General features: G+C 44.0%; 6 protein-coding genes across 6 annotated transcripts; 3 read left to right on the plus strand and 3 right to left on the minus strand.

The window, feature by feature from the left end:
• Positions 1 to 14: 14 nt before the first annotated feature.
• On the minus strand, positions 15 to 2,662 carry GGI43DRAFT_227034 (transcription factor domain-containing protein). The gene is made up of 3 exons (XM_083200466.1): positions 2,528 to 2,662; positions 2,416 to 2,470; positions 15 to 2,361 (listed from the first exon to the last, which is right to left on the minus strand). Exons 1-3 carry the CDS (start codon positions 2,625 to 2,627, stop codon positions 45 to 47), a joined length of 2,472 nt encoding a protein of 823 aa, XP_083056270.1. The 5' UTR covers positions 2,628 to 2,662; the 3' UTR covers positions 15 to 44.
• A 1,374-nt stretch (positions 2,663 to 4,036) lies between these two features.
• On the plus strand, positions 4,037 to 5,721 carry GGI43DRAFT_416650 (pyridoxal phosphate-dependent decarboxylase family protein). The gene has a single exon (XM_083207325.1). The coding sequence runs from the start codon at positions 4,195 to 4,197 to the stop codon at positions 5,653 to 5,655; it is 1,461 nt and encodes a 486-aa protein (XP_083056271.1). The 5' UTR covers positions 4,037 to 4,194; the 3' UTR covers positions 5,656 to 5,721.
• Positions 5,722 to 5,813: 92 nt separating this feature from the next.
• On the minus strand, positions 5,814 to 6,581 carry GGI43DRAFT_430924 (uncharacterized protein; the record flags this gene model as incomplete). Its single annotated transcript, XM_083209348.1, has 3 exons — positions 5,814 to 6,146; positions 6,305 to 6,364; positions 6,431 to 6,581. 3 exons carry the CDS (start codon positions 6,579 to 6,581, stop codon positions 5,815 to 5,817), a joined length of 543 nt encoding a protein of 180 aa, XP_083056272.1.
• A 1,657-nt stretch (positions 6,582 to 8,238) lies between these two features.
• On the plus strand, positions 8,239 to 10,003 carry GGI43DRAFT_430926 (Cupredoxin; the record flags this gene model as incomplete). The annotated part of the gene is made up of 2 exons (XM_083209349.1): positions 8,239 to 9,133; positions 9,198 to 10,003. The coding sequence occupies 2 exons, from the start codon at positions 8,239 to 8,241 to the stop codon at positions 10,001 to 10,003; spliced, it is 1,701 nt and encodes a 566-aa protein (XP_083056273.1).
• Positions 10,004 to 11,955: 1,952 nt separating this feature from the next.
• Positions 11,956 to 13,500, minus strand: GGI43DRAFT_416652 (uncharacterized protein). The gene is made up of 4 exons (XM_083207326.1): positions 12,773 to 13,500; positions 12,572 to 12,689; positions 12,444 to 12,505; positions 11,956 to 12,375 (listed from the first exon to the last, which is right to left on the minus strand). Exons 1-4 carry the CDS (start codon positions 13,317 to 13,319, stop codon positions 12,047 to 12,049), a joined length of 1,056 nt encoding a protein of 351 aa, XP_083056274.1. The 5' UTR covers positions 13,320 to 13,500; the 3' UTR covers positions 11,956 to 12,046.
• An 812-nt stretch (positions 13,501 to 14,312) lies between these two features.
• On the plus strand, positions 14,313 to 16,736 carry GGI43DRAFT_416655 (GMC family oxidoreductase). The gene is made up of 2 exons (XM_083207327.1): positions 14,313 to 14,564; positions 14,648 to 16,736. Exons 1-2 carry the CDS (start codon positions 14,466 to 14,468, stop codon positions 16,358 to 16,360), a joined length of 1,812 nt encoding a protein of 603 aa, XP_083056275.1. The 5' UTR covers positions 14,313 to 14,465; the 3' UTR covers positions 16,361 to 16,736.
• The last annotated feature ends 1,395 nt before the right edge of the window (positions 16,737 to 18,131 follow it).

The following is an 18,131-nucleotide window of genomic DNA, read 5'->3' on the forward strand; positions in this document are numbered from 1 at the left end:
AATGCTTCAGTGGGATATAAAGCCTATTCTATAGCTACCAAACGTCAAGCTAGCAGGTAATCCCGTTCTAATAGGTCTGCATATATATTTAACGAAGCGCCAATCAAAGTAACAACCTCCCACACGCTCTTGGACTGGTACAATCTTGCCCAAAGGCGTACTGTCTGCACACTGAGGAAGACTTTCCTCTTGTATATTTTCTCATATCGAACTCTATATTCCGTGTCCGCCACCAACTGAACCACAAAATCCAAGAGCCGTGTCTCTGTCTGTGTCAACGGTGGGTTGGGGTCTTTCACTGTGACGGACTCTAGCCACTTAGAGAGCAGCAAAGCGCATTCCAAGGAACACAAAGCATGCTGGTTAGACCAAAATCTGACTTGAGTTTCAGCAATATAGCTGAGACCTAATTTGACTGGAATACTGAGGGCATGCGCACAATGAAGGGCCGCCTGAGTCAGTCTCTCGCTTCTCTGGACTGAAGGGCTAGCATGAAGTGACTCCGCGATCAAACGGGGATTCCAGCTACTTAGATAGCGTATAGGGCCCAAATTCATATTAAGGCGAATGTATGCGAGCCTCATAAGAGCCGTAGATGTGAAAGCAATTGGACCATAAGGGCTTAAAGGGTCCATAGAAGACTCTTGATTCTGTTCCCAATAAATGGCCCAATTTCTGAGCGCATTCTCAAAAGCACTCATTTGGTCTGCTGAGAGGCTGTCTTCAGGCCGTTGAAGAGGTAATCGAACATTTCGCACTAGCCAAATTTGCTGAATTAAAGCATGTATCAGGGCACATCCTCCTAATGACGAGAAACTCGATTGGCTCATCTTTAATCTCTCGTGCGTTTTGGTGATGCTAGAGAAGAGGCCTCTAAAAGCTTCTCGGAAACTTGGATCCGCTTGGGTTACAGTCTTGCGTATATTTTTCCACTCCTCTTCGCTTTTTGCCCTCCACTCCTTCTCACAGCTGGGGAGGTCAACGCTGACTTCGTTTGCCCACATAACGGGTGGGAGATCGAAGACTATGGTATGCATATTCAGGAAACAAAATGCAACAAAGAGGATTCTTTTAATATTCTCATGGTGGATCCAGCTTTCCCAGTCGCCATATGATTCCTGGCGCACACGAAGAACCTCTTCTTCGCGAATGAGGCAATCCAACATGCTGCGCATCGACAGAGCATCTGAAGCAGACCCTGGCTCAGACCAAGTCGTAATTGCGACCATAAGAAGCATTGTCTCTATCATTTGGACAGTATTTTGTTGTCTGTCCTTGAAAGAACTAGGATCCCGTCGATGGATACCGTCATCTGCTCGCGTGCTTAGTGCAAGTGACGTTCGAAATATCTCTTTATCGGTAGCGACAGGACGTGTGGCTTTATGCCTGCGAATACGTTCTAGTACTAAGGCTTTTGCCATATGGAATAAGTCAACGCTTATTTCTAACTCATGGGTATATCGAGCTCCAACAGCTGCGATGGCAATGAATAGCTCTACCGTAATATTCTCGGGCCTCAGAGATGGAATATGAAGGAAGGGAAAGTGGTCGTGGAAAGAGCTAAAATATCCTCCAAAAAACCTAGACAGCACATGTCTCGATGGTAGAGTGAAATCTTCATCAACACAATTAGGAAAGTTTTCCAGCTCGTTGATAATTCGTTGCCGACAGTCTGCAGATATATGTAAATGAAGATTCCTTAGGTGTGAGATTGAGTCTGCTAGTTTATAACCCTCTGCCTGCAGTGAAGGAAGCCGAAATTCAATTTGGGAAAAAGAAGAATTAGAACCCTTCACAGTTGGCGTTACAGTACCAGAAAGCTTTGGCACTTGTTCTCCCGACCCTTCATTGTTCGGTAAAGAATTAGACGGTAAACCTTCATAGGGACCAGCTACAAAGGATGGCCCAGGCACTTGAAAAAGTAAAGGGACGGGTTGGTATGTCGGAGAGAATGGATGTGTAGGAACGGAGACACTGTCCATAAAAGACGTAAAATCATCCATTGACCCGATTGCGAAATAATCGCTATTATTTTCTTCAATTGAAAAGTTGAGCTGCTGATTCACATAGTTATTGTGGGGAATAGTGCTATCATCATATGACTTTGATGTTCCCGTAACTATTGGTAGAGTATCGGTTGCAATCAAAGGAGCGCTCACGATGTCATTGGTATCTTGGAGTGTGGATTTTTGGTTCAAGTCTGACGGTATGTTGGAGTGTTCCGTGTGAGGATTCAACAGTCCATTAATAGATGTCAAAGGGTGTCGAGAAGAGTAGGGTATTGGAATAGAAGCCGCAGACAGAGGCTCTGATACTGTCTCCGAACGGTGGGAAAGACGGTCATGTCGAGAGAGCAAATCTCTTCCAATTGATTATGAGCACCATCGTCTTCAACCAAGTTGATAGAAGACTCACTTTCGAGTAAATGATTTCGGGCATTGAGGGCACCGAAATGGCTTTTCTTTCGTATCTGTAGACTTATATCAATACAAGATTGCGTAATTGAGCAGAAAGTATTGGTACCCACGCGATCTTTCATGCCTCTGGAGGTGTTCAGACCTTGAGAACAGTCGGCTACACCGGTGGCATTGGTATGATTTTGGGGGTGCTTGCGGGTTCTTTGGCATAGTACTGTTTCTTACACGTAACAATCGAACCACAGCAGGATGTAAGATGTGGGGGATTTGGGGAAATCGGGGAAATGCAGGCATTTAAAATACGTAGAAACAGTGCGAGTGCGCGTCAATGTGGTCGCTAGATTTCCATTGCCAAAGCGAGCCAATCAAAATTACACACTAAGATTCACTAAAATTCATTAGAGTTCCCTAAAACTCACTAAAGCTCCAAATTGGAGGCCATGATATTATCTCCCATTCCCACCTGGCAGTATTGCGGCTCTTGGTACTCAGTATTAATAGCGGTATTCCACAAGGTGCTTCAGAATCTGTGGTTACCTAGCTACGCGCGCAATCCAGTACGGTTGCATAGGTAGGTACCTCTCGACACTATTGTACAGTATAATTCTGTTGAGCAAACGCATTTTGAGATTTCCAGTGTTACGGCTAAAAAAAAATTCAGAAGTATTATTTCTGTCTATAATATTTTTTTTAAATAATATCTTCTTATTTCGCTCCTAGCGCGATTATTGACTATTAAAATACTTTACTATTTTTCTTTAATAATCACAGTAAGATACACTGTCATCCTCCCCTCCAGGCTTGTGCGTCCCGGCACGTCTATAACGTTGTCATGGCGCCTTGCGTACCAGTATATTTCTTTTAGTGGGCGGTAACAGAGAAAATGTACGTATCCCTGCATGTGGCATACTATGGAACTTTGCTTTGCGTTCTGGCCAGGTTATTTTATGAATGCCTTTACAAAATGCGAGCGTGTGGCATCGGGTTTTTACGTCCTTCAAGCGTTTCGCTTATTGCTTATTGCCAAGCTCTCCGAATTGGAGATGTTATGGGGACCATAGCTGTATTAGTTTATTTTGTCTAGCCCCATGAAGCGGGGCCGTAGTTTACGAGTCCCGACTGCCACCAAAATACGGACAAAGTAACTTTCCCACCCTTTGCATATGCGTTCAGTTCAACTTCGATGCGTTTGAGTATCGAACGAATTGTCAAATTTGGCTTGCCATAAAAATTTCAAACTCATTTCATGAATTTCATGAGATGGCATGTCGATAACATGAATTTATGACTTCCAATTATTGTAGTGATAGTTTTATAACACCTAACAGGCTGACTTTTTGGCGGCAGTTTTCGAACATGGCATGGGCGTTGTACAGTTAATTTAGGAATACTGTAATGCCACTTTTTGTTCTTTCGTTAGATACATTAGATACACGCTATAAAATGCGCGATCCTGCTGTCAGAGTTTCAACGTTTGATTGCTTTATAAACTTGCGCCGGTAGAGAACAGGGTAGGGATATAAGTGGAGCGCTCCTCAATAAATTTCTCCGATTCGGGGTTCCAAAGGCTTACTTGAAGTCGCTCGAACTTGCGCCGGTATCGCCTTGAGGGCCAAAATGAACGACCTGTGACCGACGTTACCCGTCTGCATGACTCAATGGCTGACATGAATAATACATAAATGCCAGTTTGGATATCGAAACAGTTCAAAGCAAAGATTGCAAAGAGGAAGACTATCTGCATAGATAATTATCAGCACTGTTCTATTTTACACGAATGAACTTTGGTGGCATAGCGACCATGTCAGAACGCAGTTTCGCTGAACTGGCGCATAAAGTGCTGGACCACTGTGTGCTGGAAAGACAGAACATACCATCACAGCCGATTGTCAAAGTAATCTCTTCGGAAAAAGAGAAAGACATAGGGAATATCGCAAGACCGCCTCAATTTCCTGCCTCAATTGACACTACCCTTTCGAATGCGGAGACAATTTTTGGGTATCGGGTCCGCATGGACCATCCAAAATTCTTTGGCTTCATTCCCTCGCCAGCGTCTGATCTGTCCTGGCTGGGCGAGGTGCTCAACTCTGCTTACAACACACATGCTGGCAGCTGGTTCCAAAGTTCCGGACCTAGTGCTGTAGAAAAGCATTTTTTATCGTGGCTAACGAGAGACATAATTGGATATCCTGAGACGGCTGGAGGATGTTTTGTTTCTGGCGGCTCAATGGCCAATCTATCCGCGCTCATGCTGGCACGGGACCAGAAGCTTTCCTTGGAAGAAAGAAGCAAGGCAGTCGCATACACATCCAGTCAAACACACTCATCGTTAGCAAAAGGGCTGGGTATTCTTGGATTTCACCCTGCCCAGATTCGCAAGGTGACCTGCGATGATAGCATGCGTATTGACACGGCATTGCTAAGGTCAGCCATTGAACAAGACAAAGCCTTGGGCAAAATTCCATTCCTCATTGTCGGTAACGCTGGGACTACAAACACTGGTACTGTTGATCCCTTTCCAGAGCTCGCGGCAATCGCAAGAGATCAAAACTTGTGGCTTCATGCCGATGGGGCCTACGGTGCATCTGCCCTGCTTTGTCAATCACGTCGCGCTATTCTTAATGGCATTGAACTCTGTGATAGCCTTTCTTGGGATGCCCATAAGTGGCTCTTCCAAACCTATGGCTGCGGAATGGTTCTCGTGCGACATCGTAAATTTCTTACGGAAAGCTTTGGCACGACTGCAGAATATACTCAGGACGCCGCCGAGACAGCCGAATCACTTCCAAATTTCTGGAATTACGGACCAGAACTTACACGGCCGGCAAGAGCAATGAAGTTATGGTTCTCTTTCCAACTCCTAGGATTAGATGCAATGGACAAAGCCATCAATCGCGGATTTGAACTGGCAGAAATAGCGCAGTCATCCCTGGAGCGCCTAAAAGACTGGGAGATCCTGTCTCCAGCGCAGATGGGTATTATTTGTTTCCGGTTTCATCCCCCTCATGTTCCTGCCGCAAATCTAGATGATTTAAATGCGAAGATTTCACAAACTGCGATTGAGAATAACTTGGCAGCACCATTGACAACAAGGATACGGGGAGTTTTAGTACTGAGGATATGCTCTATACATCCAGGTCTGAGTGGCGAAGAGATGATTGCCGTCATAAATGGGTTAGACCAGCTTGCGCATTTATTGTTATCCAGGGTTAGTTTCAAGGATAATGTAATCCAATAACCAATAGGGTTACAGATCTCAAAATTGTTATATAGACTAAATTTACATATGGGTGGTTGAAGTATAAAGTTCTAATTGATGATAGCATTTAAAATTGTGCCATAATAAATTAACTGCCTATAATAACTGCACAGGTATTCCCACTCTTGGGGCCACTTCTTAATTAGTAGCACTGGAAGGCGTAGTGAGACGCACTGATAGGGGGATAGCTGTATCCGATGTTTGGTTCCAGTTGAGAGAGAAGATACCGTCCTTTTCGGTAGGCTCGGCGGAGAAAAGCCCGTCCCATTGACCTGATGAGCCCACCAGCAGAAGTGTTTGTCCATAGAATGTCCAACCCGACGATATAGCTGTAGCTGGCGGCGTTCCATTGACAAAACCCGCCATCGGAGACGAGTCATTGGGGCCTGGAACGAAAAATGTGGCATTGGAAAATCCACTATTGTCAGTGGTGCTATTGGGGTTGGCAACGAGAGTGTTCGACGAGAGTGCTGGTGTCAGATCATGTTAATATAGTGTTTCAATATTATAATAGTAAGAATGGGAAAGGGAGATTGTGAGAACGGAAACAGTGGAGTGAATTTAGGAAAGTTTCAAGGTAATATTATGCCACTTTCCCAAATGGGCTAAAGAGAAGGATTAAACTAACAGAAGCGTGCAACTTGAGTAGAGGTGTTTAGCTGGCTTTGTTGGCCGACATGAGCGACGCCTAATTGGAGGTTAACGCGTTCGTAAGAGTTATGTTAGCTGAGGGGCTAAAGAGCTAGTATCTCACCGTCGAGGTAAACAATTGGATATCCGCCAATTCCATCTCCATAGGCATATAAGTTGAAGCTGCTGGGAACATTGCCGCCAGTATTGGCACCATTGGCAAGGCTGCAAAGACTAGCTCCCAGAGGAAGAAGAAAAAGCTTTAGGTGGTACATTGTAGCAAGCCAAAATTTAAATAGGCTCGTGGAGTAAAAGATTATATGTTGGCCGTTCTCTAAGTAAGATACACAATGCTAAAATTGGGTTATAAGTGCAAGGTGAAGTAAACGTGTGAAGAATTATCTAACATTTATAGGCGGCTATCTTCCCTTTATCTATGGCTGGATAGATAGCACCAAAAGAGGAAATTAAGCGTCGCATTTACATTTATGCACGGTTGTTTGAAGTCGGATAACTTTATTATTCTCTTTCTATAATCTGCCTTGCGTGTTGTAGGCCACGCGTCAATATGCGGCGAAGGTATGCTATAAAATGCAAAGAGGATAAATCTTCATCCCAAATGCCAGAGAAGAAGTTTCAGCTAAGGTGGTACGGGAAGCCTTTACTACGATTTGTATGAATTCTAAGAATCTAAAGAAGTACTAATTGTATAACTGCATGTCTACCTCGATCGAAGAAATGGGGGTTATTTTGCTCGAAGAAGCAGCTTGGCCAGGTCAAGATTAGATATGCATTCCACTACCTATATTCCTCAAGAGCTGATTATTGCCTTCAATTGTGTAAAATTAGATAACTACAATTGACTTTTCTTTCGATTTACAAAGCCCTTATAGCGGGTCTTTTGGTCTAATACCTTCGTGAAGATTTTCAATGTCGTATAAAATTCACGGAATGCGCTAATACTCATTCTAATCGACCCTGCATGCATAGTATAGGAGACTACGACAAATGGGAAAAAAACGGATACTTATCGCGTATATATGCATCCCCCACATACCGAACAACCTAGCAGCCGGCATTTATATAGAAAGAGCTTTCCATATTTGTAACTCAGGGGATCTCTAAAAAAAGACGTATATGTAAAGCCACGTCATCACTGGTTCGAAAGCTTCTCCCTATTGTTTAGTTTCACTCTACCGGATTAAGTAAAAGCATGCTGCGCTAGTATCCCCGGCGTTATATCGAGGCTGTGCTGTGCTGTGCCGTGCTGCGCTACTGTGCTGCGCACATAAACCGTCCGATTTTTTAGGAATGAAAGCCGTTGAGTAAAGGCTACTCTGAAACATAATTCCCACCACGAGAAACGTGGAACTACTATAATTTTTATTTTTATTTTTCAAAGGGCAGCGGATTACGCAATCAATTACGCAACTACAAAGCGCTCAAGATGATTTTAAAATCAACGCATGATAGTGAATATCATTATTTCGCATGTGAAGTTATTGATTTGGGTATGGAAAAATCTGCCTTGCCGTCGAGGGGTTCTTAATACCAGGACTTTTGATATCCCTAGTGGATTCCGATTTAGAAAACAATTGCGTAGGCTTCCCCTAGCTATCATGGGGTGCTGGGTTATGTAGACTGTGGACAGCGTGTAGTTGAATCGTTAATTGCATAAACACCATAGTGTTTAGAAATGATAGGAGGCACTTCTAGGCTAAAGAATCACAAGTGACTATATGGCATACAAGCTTAACAAATCCAAGATCGAGTATAAGAGGTGTGCTATGCCCTGATTCAATCTGATCAAATTTTTATCACTCTCATTCACAAATAAAAACTATAGATCATCTTATCAACTCATTCCTTCCTTATTAGCACAGCTCCGAGCATTATCACAACTTCATTCATTTATTAATAGGCCTTTTCAGCATGATGTGGCCTCCTCTCCTTGTGGCGTCACTCATTTCTGGAGCTGTGTATGCCTTTCCTTCGTTTGATAGAACTGCGTCTCCTGACCTCTATCCCCGATCTGCGTGCTCGGGAAATACTGCTACCACTCGAAATGAGTGGTGTGATTATGATATCTCGACAGACTACTACAATGAGGCCCCTGACACTGGCGTAACTCGAGAATACTGGCTCGAGATTACAGATGTTACAGTAGCTCCAGACGGCTTTTCACGCTATGCACAGGCAATCAACGGTAGCATTCCGGGTCCTACACTCTTAGCCGATTGGGGTGATACTGTGGTGGTCCACGTTAGTAATGCACTCTCGACGAGTACCAACGGTACTAGCCTCCACTTCCACGGTATTCGCCAGAATTATACAAATCAAAATGATGGAGTTGTTAGCATTACTCAATGTCCCACCCCTCCTGGTAGCAGCATCACCTATACCTGGAAGGCCACTCAATACGGAACCACATGGTACCACTCTCACTTTGCATTGCAAGCATGGGAGGGTGTATTTGGAGGCATTGTTATCAACGGTCCGGCTACTGCAAATTATGACGAGGATTTGGGAGTACTGTTCCTAAACGACTGGAGCCACCAGACCGCCGACGAGCTGTACGAATCAGCAGAGACAAACGGCCCCCCTACACTGACAACGGGCCTTATTAATGGCACAAACGTCTTTGATGATGCTGGTCACCGTTTTAACACGTCATTTACGGAGGGGAAAACGTATAGACTGCGTCTTGTCAACGGTGCTATCGACTCACACTTCAAGTTCTCCATTGACAACCACACCATGCAAGTGATTGCCAGCGATCTCGTTCCTATTACACCTTTCAATACAAGTATCTTGAGCATTGGGATGGGTATGTATTCTAGACCTCCATGTTTCATACGAGGAAACTCTGCTAACATGCTTTGCCCCTACAGGACAGCGTTACGATGTCATAATCACTGCAAATCAGTCTTCTGTTGCTGATAATTTCTGGATGCGGGCTATCCCCCAGAGTGCCTGTTCGTCTAACGATAACTCAGATGATATTAAAGGCATCGTCTACTACGGCAGCAGCGCCGGTACACCCGAGACAACAGGCTATTCATATACCGATAGCTGCGCTGACGAAGATACGTCTAATCTGGTACCATATGTCGCCAAAACAGTTTCGAGCGAGACAACAACCAAAGACGAGCCGGTAGTTGTGGGCAAGAACAGCAATAATCTATTCAAATGGTACTTAAATAGTACAACCATGGTAGTTGATTGGGAAGATCCAAGCTTATTACAAGTGTACAACGGTGCTACCACCTTCAATACCTCTAACGCTGTTATCTCTGTGCCCAACGCCAACGAGTGGGTTTATACCGTTATAAGCACGACGATGCCGGTACCGCACCCAGTACACTTGCATGGCTTCGATTTCTACATTTTAGCCCAGGGCACGGGTACCTATAGCGACAGCGTGACTCTGAATACGGATAATCCCCCACGCCGCGACGTCGCTATGCTACCAGCGTCGGGCTACCTTGTCCTTGCCTTCGAGACAGACAACCCGGGAGCCTGGCTCATGCACTGCCACATCGGATGGCACACGAGTGAGGGTTTCGGCCTCCAATGGATAGTGCGCGAGTCAGAAATTGCCGACCTCATTGATTACGATACGCTGAACTCGACATGCGCCGCGTGGAAGTCATATGCCTCGGAGAAAAGCGTTACTGAGGACGATTCAGGCATATAGCTTCGATTTCGTGATGAGCTACTCTTCTAGTGCTAAATTTTCTGTGCCCCACAATCTTTGTTTATTTGGAAGAGTTAAGTAAAGATTATTGTTTTCCAGGAGCGCGGGAAGGTTGTTTACCAAAGAGCTAGTATTATACAAAAGCAGAGTAGCGAAGTGAAGATAGTGGTAGTTGGTATATTAATATTACGAGATTGGTGTTGTGACTCAAATTTCTTGTATAGTAGTGGTAGGCATTACTCTCACAAAGTTCTAAGAGCTTTCATATCAGCCTGTACACATTTGTGAGCAATGCAGTAATGTAAGTAATAGGATTGTGCATGCATATTGATTCAGGTGAAAACATGGGAAACACCAGCTTTTTATGCCAACCAAGGACCTAATAATGCCAGATTCGAGCTTTATTGCCAGCCAAATATATATTATATTTGATCTTAGAGTAGTTTAACGATTATACACGCACATATAACCTAATACCCCAGTATCTCATTTAGGCATACTTTATTATACAATTAAATTACCTCTTCAGCCAGGGAAATTATCAACATTGATCAACAAATTTGGCAGCCACTCTTTGCAAATGAAATATACACCTTAGCGTGGAGGGTAATTATCGTGAGTCTTGAGATCAACTGTTGTCGCAGTAGGTAGTCTGCTTTTCATAAAGCAATGGCATCGATATTATATCAAGATCATGGATATAAAAGGCTTGTAATATCTAAACCAATGATATGGGACATAAGGCAACTATATAATAGTCCAAATAGAGTTTCCCATTGCCGGAGCGTTATGTGATCCTCAGCAGTGCTTCATATCTGATTTGCAGCGACGAGGCGACTTTATGCAGCCGAATTGGAGGCACTCAACGGCCGATATTCTGATTCTATCTCCCTCTTTGTACGACCGAGATGCTAGACGTCGGATAACTCCAACAAAATTTGTTTTATCTTTTCCACTTTCACGTACCTTGCATATGCCAACGAGCGTTTGTAAAACATGACTAGTTAGCCCGCTGAGTACTGCTGATCTTGGACCGGCGTTTAATATTGACAAGGTCTCAAATAGCTCCGAGTTCCCCAAGATGAAACGTTGTAGTGACTTTTGTCTTTGTTTATACGACCACCACGGCGATGGCCCCGGTGTCTGTTATTCCTCATCGAAGCGCCCGATCCTGAACAAACGTCCAGGATACACAATGTGGGCGCTTTGTCGGCTGCATGAATTTTCTGCTGATCTCATGATGCTTGGGTTTCTTGAACAAGAGGGTATCCTTTTTGAGATCCTTACACATCATGACTTGCACAAACGTGGGGTCAGCGTTCTGCACGGCTTAAATTCAGTCATCACGAGCTCCCATCTTAAATATCACAGCCTGGAGCCTTCCAACGCTTATTCTGGATTTGCAAAAGGAGGGGTAAATCTCATGTATCTGAGAGAAAACGGCTTTTATTGAGTAAGTACTCTTGGCGCTACTCGCTCGCATCAATTAGAGATACGTCGAGTTGATGTTGGAGTCCGGCCTCACAGTCTCCCCGACGGCGAACATGTCAACAGCATCAGCGGGTAACGAGGTGATTTGTGGAGATCACGCGGTATGAGTTTGCAATACGTTATTCGGAGTTGGGTTTCGCGCATAAGGAGCTGGCCATGGTGTGTCTTACAGGCGTACCAAAGAGTCAAAGAATCCTGAACTAGGTTGGATGTTTATGGGTGTAAGCGACGACCTTATTGGAAGAGTATGGCCTTAGTGGCGTTTTTTGAAGAGAACGTAAGCCCCGAAGGTGTATTAATTTGGCAGCCAGCCACAGCGACAATTACAGGATACTATAGGCATGTCGGTAATGGCGGTGGTGCAGTGTTTAGTATAGGTAGTATTAATTGGTATTGTTCTGGCTTGGGGTGGTTATATTAGTATAAAAGGATTCTCAATCGGAAAGTGATATATGTATATATATATTAAACATTTTAATATAATTAATTATTAAATTTTTGAACATATCTCTGTATGCTAAGCTCTATTTTGTTTTTATTTTTTATTTTTTCCTAACCTTGCGACTTCGTTTGTGAATTCAGCAAGTTGGATGATATTAGTGTATTAGATACAGATATCAACGGGGCTTCGCTCTCTTCACTCTTGGAGGTAGATGGATGACGGGCAATTGTCGACGCCGTATCCTTTATCACATTATTGCGCAGTTCGTCCTGTTTCAAATAGCCCAGACGAATATTTGTGGAGCTGTAACCCGACAAACTGGCAGTCGCCTTATCGTCGCGAAAAAAGGCATATATAGAGCGAGAGATGGCCACATTTGCGGCAATGATGCCTAAAAGCAGTTCAAGGTTGGACCAAATTGCCGATAGCGCGTAATCCCCTGCCATCAATCTTGTTAGCAAAGCTGATATAGAAGCTTAGAAAATTTAAGTGATAGAATACACTTACAGCTGAGATCAACGGTTACTAAGCCGAGAGACGCGGCCCTGGCCACACCAAAACCCGTGGCACTGTCAGACAGGTTAGCTTGGTTAAAGATAATAAGTCAAGCATCAAATTTGACGCAACAGGCTTACAGAAGACCAAGGCTCATTAAGCCACAGACAGCGACCTTGGTATGCATCTTAATATGGACGCCCCATACAACGTATATAGGGAGTAGTGAACATAGTATGTCGGTTGCAATTGAATATGCTATTGCATAGTTGACTGATATTAGCGGGGACATTACATCCATTTCGAAATGAACTGCCTCGTATCTTGCATAATATCCTTACCTATTGTGAAATATATAGAGTAGATGCGAATCCTGGTGTCCCAGCATTTTCCACCTTCCTGAGTCCAGTACACAGAGGGAGGAGAGCATTCTGCAACCAGAATGATGATAGTCCCAAAGTTGGTAATAAAAAGACCCGTAACAACGACGTAAAGAATCCGGCGGACTTTTGGCTCGTCCCTTAGACGTATAATCAAGAATAAAATAGAGGATTTTAAGAAGCACACGCCAGCAAAAAGGAGGATTTGTGCGTACCATCCCAGCATATTGTTGTTGATATAGTCGGATTCGCTAATATACCAACGGTGGCGACCGTTATTATAAACTGCGACCTGTGCTATTTGAACTGCCATTCGAGTGAGCGCTAGAACATTAACTATGATCATCAAATAATCATCCCAGCCTTGTGCACGGAGAGAAAAGCGAGTATACATCCGCAGGCCTGTCGTAAGAAGCATAAAGGCGGATAGGATGGCCGTAATGACGATCAATGTAGGCCCAATATTCCGGTTCGGGGGAAGAGGATCCGGTGGTGGTGGACGAGTCATGGTGGCAGATCTTGTCACACAAGAATGGAGATAGAGAATGTATGGATGTAAAACAACGTTGATAGCGACTTGTGCACTATAGCAGTCGACGCACAGCACTTCGAATGGAGCATCTACTCTGCCATCCCCCAAGCGAGACACGATGGTCAAGGTTCCCCAGTGCTACTTCTTCTAGTTGAATTGGGCCAGAAAGACACCTAAATGATACGAAGAATGCCGCAATGCGGCCTATCTTATGGGGAGCCTATGGTCTTATGTAAAAAAAAAAAAAAAAAAAAAAAAAAACTATTTCAGCTAGTTGAAGGCACTGCGACCTGGGGGTGTGAGGTAAGGTAGCATCGATGCAAGCTAGAGTTTCCCCGTACGGCTACATTCATAGGAGCAAAGGTTGAGGCTGGGAGTCCGATTGCAAACGAATTCAGCACTTGAAACACCTGTAAGATACTAGAGAGCGTATTTGCCTATACAGTATGTACATGCGGAATACAAGCCCATACGGTCGAAGGTCGAAGGGGATATATGGCCGAAGGGGGTCGAAATATTCAGTTGGGAGAGCCTGTGTGGACTTTTCATCCCGCGTTCCCCGACCCTTGCTCCATCCTAGCGCAGGTGACATTCGATTCTCTGCAACTTTTGAGGCTGTTGGATGGCCCATGTCAAATCTTGCCGTGTGGCAAGGGTTCCTGGCCAGGTGTATATCCCAATCCTGGTCTCTGTGCAAAGTGTCCCTTTTGACAACAGGGTTGATTGCAGTAAGCGTAGCGAAAACAGAACAGTTCCCGTGCCGAATTCGGATAGATGAGCCGTTATCCTATTTCTTCCCTCCCTGAATTGGTATGCCCCGACATTGCCAAGCGCTGTTGGTCGATTCTAAACGGCGCATTTAGGCAATATACCATGAATTTTTCTGTGCGTTGTCTCAAAGTGACGCAAAGGCGGTGTAGTAATTTATTGGGCTTTTGCACCTATAATAACGCGGGTTAAATGAAGGACGTAGATACCTTGCTACTAATTATTGAAGTTGGTCTTTGAGAACTAACAGGAGACTGTACTTATGCGTCAGTGCTTAAATTTCTACCACTTTCCTCTCCTTTCTTTAATTCAAGTCCAATCCGATCAGACCTTGTCACCTTGTGCATCAAGACTATGAGGCAATCAATCCCGGTTACCTGGCTCATAGCGGCTGTGGTCGCCCCAGTGGCCACTGCTAGTTCTAATTCCAGCCGGCTTCAAGTTTATGACTATGTATGTTCTTTATTTTCACAAAAAAGTTTCTTCAAGCATATTCGTCATGTACCAGAATTATAGCCGCTGACATTTTGTCGCAGGTGGTGGTAGGAGGCGGCACAGCAGGCTCAGCCCTGGCAACTAGGCTAAGCCAGGGCCTGCCGGACAAAAGCATCCTGTTGATCGAGGCAGGCCCTGATGCCTTGGATGAGGATCGCATTAATATTCCTGGCATGAAGGGGTCGACGCTCGGCACCGTTTACGATTGGAACTTTACCACTGTGCCACAAGCCGCACTCAATGGTCGAGTCCTCGGAGCCAACAGAGGCAAGGTGCTTGGTGGAAGCTCAGCATTGAACTTAATGACGTGGGATCGATCTTCCTCTGAGGAATACGACGGCTGGGAGCAACTCGGCAATCCGTCTTGGAATTGGAAGAACATGATTACTGCAATGGAGCTAGTGGAGACCTTTACGGGTATCAATTCGTCTAGCTATGGCGACCAAGGAGTTGGCACCAATGGACCTATCCACACTGTGATAAATAGGGTTATACCCGCTCAGCAGAACTTGTGGTTGCAGTCGATGGCTGATTTGGGAATCCCGTATAACCTCAATTCCTTGGGGGGGAATCCCATCGGATATATGAACCAGCCTAGCAACGTCGACTCGCGAACGTGGGCGAGATCTTACGCAGCTAACTCCTACATCCCAACATCAGGGAAGAACCTGCATTTGCTACTTGAGACGCGTGTAGCCAAGGTCAATTTACGCAAGGACCAAAATTTACATACTGCAACCGGTGTTACGCTGCAGGACGGCACCGTTATCCAGGCCAGGAGGGAGGTTATTCTATCTAGCGGCACTATCCAAAGTCCTGGCCTGCTAGAACTGTCAGGCATAGGTAGCAAGACAGTGCTATCAAAGGCTGGTATAGATCAGATTATTAACCTCAACGGTGTAGGGGAGAATTTGCAGGACCACGTTCGATACCAAGTATCATACCAACTGAAGGACAATTTTACTTCGTTTGACATACTCAAATACAATGCCACGTATGCAGCCGCACAGCTTGCATTATGGCGCGCAAATCAGACTTCTTTGTATGACTACACCGGAAGTGGTTACAGTTATCTAAACTGGCATCAGGTGGTAGGCAATCTAGCTACCAAACTTAACTCTCTTGCACAAAGTGTGGTGCTTTCTCTTGGCTCTATCGTCGATAAGAAGAAGCTACAATATATTGGGTCGCTTCTGTCGCCGCAAGTGGAAGTAATCTTCTCAGATGGCTACACCGGAGTAAAGGGTTATCCTGCAGCTGGCTCTTCTCTGTATGGAAAAGGCTTCTTCACGCTTATTGGTGTTGTTATGCATCCTCTCAGCCGCGGCAACATTCACATCACTTCTTCTGACATCGATGCCAAACCGCAAATTGATCCACAATACTTGTCCAACGAGTACGATGTGCAGGCTGCTATTGAGGCCGCCAAGTACTGCCGCAAAATTGCAAACTCGGCGCCGCTCTCTTCAGCATGGGTTACTGAGTATGAACCGGGCACTGCAGTACAAACGGACGAGGATTGGCGTCAGTATGTTCTCAACACCACGCTGTCTATTTATCATCCCGTTGGAACATGTGCCATGCTTCCTGAGAAAGACGGTGGAGTAGTAAGCCCAGAACTCATAGTTTACGGTACTACCAATCTGCGTGTTGTGGACGCAAGCATTATCCCAGTTCTTCCATCCGCGCATATTCAAACAGCCGTATATGGCATCGCTGAGCGTGCGGCACGCATGATAATTCGGAATTCATAGCTTTTATGCAGTAGTGTCAGTATTGCCAGTCTGTATCATCATGAGATACGTTTTGAAACTCTTCTTGAAATTTCAACTGCTCAGTCCTGTGATGAGATCAGCATTTGGCGCAACTGACACCCTAATTTTGGAAGATCTGCTGAGAGGAAACAAATATCTCATAAAGAAATCTTCATAAATGAGACGCTTTTTACTATAGCTTCATTTGCAATATTCATGCGGCTTACTTTGATTGGGTTTGAGCGATAACACCACCTAGTGAGATACAAGTTATAAGTTACACACTATCAATAATAGCTACCCACCTATAGATCCAGTCAACACCGGCCTTCGTCTTTTAATTTTATCTAACTGAGAGGAATCTAGGCATGATTACATGTATATAGCTCTATGCGATTCAATAATAATAATTGCTAATAATTGCTGATAGCTGCTTTTGATAGCCTCTTGCTATAGTTGTTTTTTCTTTTTTTTTTTTTTTCTTTTCTTTAAAAAGTTTTGGAGTTTATTGTAAACCTTTCTTAATTACGGTAAGAAAAAAATGCCTTACAGCGATAACGCTGAGGAGTTACCTCAGTTAATATGGACTAGTTTAGTAGTAAATGACAAAAATACAAAAATCTAGCTTTGTCTAATAGCATCGCTATTGAACTTTTACCTATTTCCATTGCAAGATATACTGCAAAAGTTTCCCCTCTTCAGGTTTATATCTGTGGGACACCTTCAACCCCACTCTAAACTGTAGCCTCATCAGAGGTCGTTATAGAATCATAGACTATTATATCTCGATTCGATGTACACATAAGTTGTAAAACAGAGGTAGAAGGGGCAATAATAGTATCTTCATCGAAATAATTTAACTCTGCTGGAGAAATAAAAACATTAATGATAGCTGATGGCCTCACGGTAGCCGCTCCAAGAGCTCTCATTAGCCGCGTTTGGCATATCTTTGTTGTGCAACACAAACACAATTATGTTTACCCGTAAGTATTAAATTTATGTGTATGAGGGAACACGAATGGCAGTTTATCTGTGCGCTACTATTTTGCTCTCGCTCTCGCTCTTCCCTCCCTAGCTCCAAATCTAATTGCCATGGGTCACTAGTGTGGTTAACATGGAGATAGTAGGCTGGCTTGACATTTTGCATTATGCTTGACTGGTTGGTAGATAACAGCCTCAGGGTGCAATTAGAGCACGACTTATACAAATAGCACTGTCCATTGTTGTAAATTGACATTACATTACAATAAATTTGAACACGTCTCTGATTACGAATGTAAAATTCCACTATAAAAGTGTCTTTTGAACAGACCTAGCCTTTCTTGATGAGTTAGAACTGCATGCTGTAATATACATATTTATGGACCTCCATCATAAACCCCATAGCTTAACCAGTCACCTTGTACACAGCCTGTAGGATCATAGAACCTTGTCAATGCTCCAGTTTGGGAGCCAGCTTTATAAAGCGCTACATGTTTTCCATTTTGAATTGAGGTGACACGGATGCTGAGCTGATTCGGCCAAAATTGACCTTTTCCGTTATTTTCTGCTACAATAATTGTACCACCATCACCACAGTCTAGGAAAAAGAGAATTAGTATCAAATCAAATTTGGGAAGCCTTTTTTCGAAATCATACTGGCATTTGGGTAAACCGTAAACATTGCTTCTATACTTCGCGCAGAGCCAATAAACATTGGCAGTACAGCCACGAGTGCAGTAAAAGGTCTCATTCTAAGCTTCCTTAAAAATAGATCGGTTATTCAAGTGTT

This window comes from Trichoderma evansii (assembly GCF_050947405.1).
Source record: "Trichoderma evansii strain SZMC 28006 chromosome Unknown GGI43scaffold_28, whole genome shotgun sequence".
Classification (NCBI taxonomy): Eukaryota; Fungi; Ascomycota; class Sordariomycetes; order Hypocreales; family Hypocreaceae; genus Trichoderma; species Trichoderma evansii.

What these genes read in the sequence shown, in the direction of transcription:
- GGI43DRAFT_227034 (XM_083200466.1), bottom strand. Translation starts at nt 2,627, where the DNA reads ATGCCAAAGAACCCGCAAGCACCCCCAAAATCATACCAATGCCACCGG. An exon ending in CCAGAGGCATGAAAGATCGC is followed by an intron (nt 2,471 to 2,527) that starts GTGGGTACCAAT and finishes ATAAGTCTACAG; the next exon opens with ATACGAAAGAAAAGCCATTT. An exon ending in CCGAAATCATTTACTCGAAA is followed by an intron (nt 2,362 to 2,415) that starts GTGAGTCTTCTA and finishes ATCAATTGGAAG; the next exon opens with AGATTTGCTCTCTCGACATG.
- GGI43DRAFT_416650 (XM_083207325.1), top strand. Translation starts at nt 4,195, where the DNA reads ATGAACTTTGGTGGCATAGCGACCATGTCAGAACGCAGTTTCGCTGAA.
- GGI43DRAFT_416652 (XM_083207326.1), bottom strand. Translation starts at nt 13,319, where the DNA reads ATGACTCGTCCACCACCACCGGATCCTCTTCCCCCGAACCGGAATATT. An exon ending in CTCTATATATTTCACAATAG is followed by an intron (nt 12,690 to 12,772) that starts GTAAGGATATTA and finishes ACTATGCAATAG; the next exon opens with CATATTCAATTGCAACCGAC. An exon ending in TTAATGAGCCTTGGTCTTCT is followed by an intron (nt 12,506 to 12,571) that starts GTAAGCCTGTTG and finishes CCTGTCTGACAG; the next exon opens with TGCCACGGGTTTTGGTGTGG.
- GGI43DRAFT_416655 (XM_083207327.1), top strand. Translation starts at nt 14,466, where the DNA reads ATGAGGCAATCAATCCCGGTTACCTGGCTCATAGCGGCTGTGGTCGCC. An exon ending in GGCTTCAAGTTTATGACTAT is followed by an intron (nt 14,565 to 14,647) that starts GTATGTTCTTTA and finishes ATTTTGTCGCAG; the next exon opens with GTGGTGGTAGGAGGCGGCAC.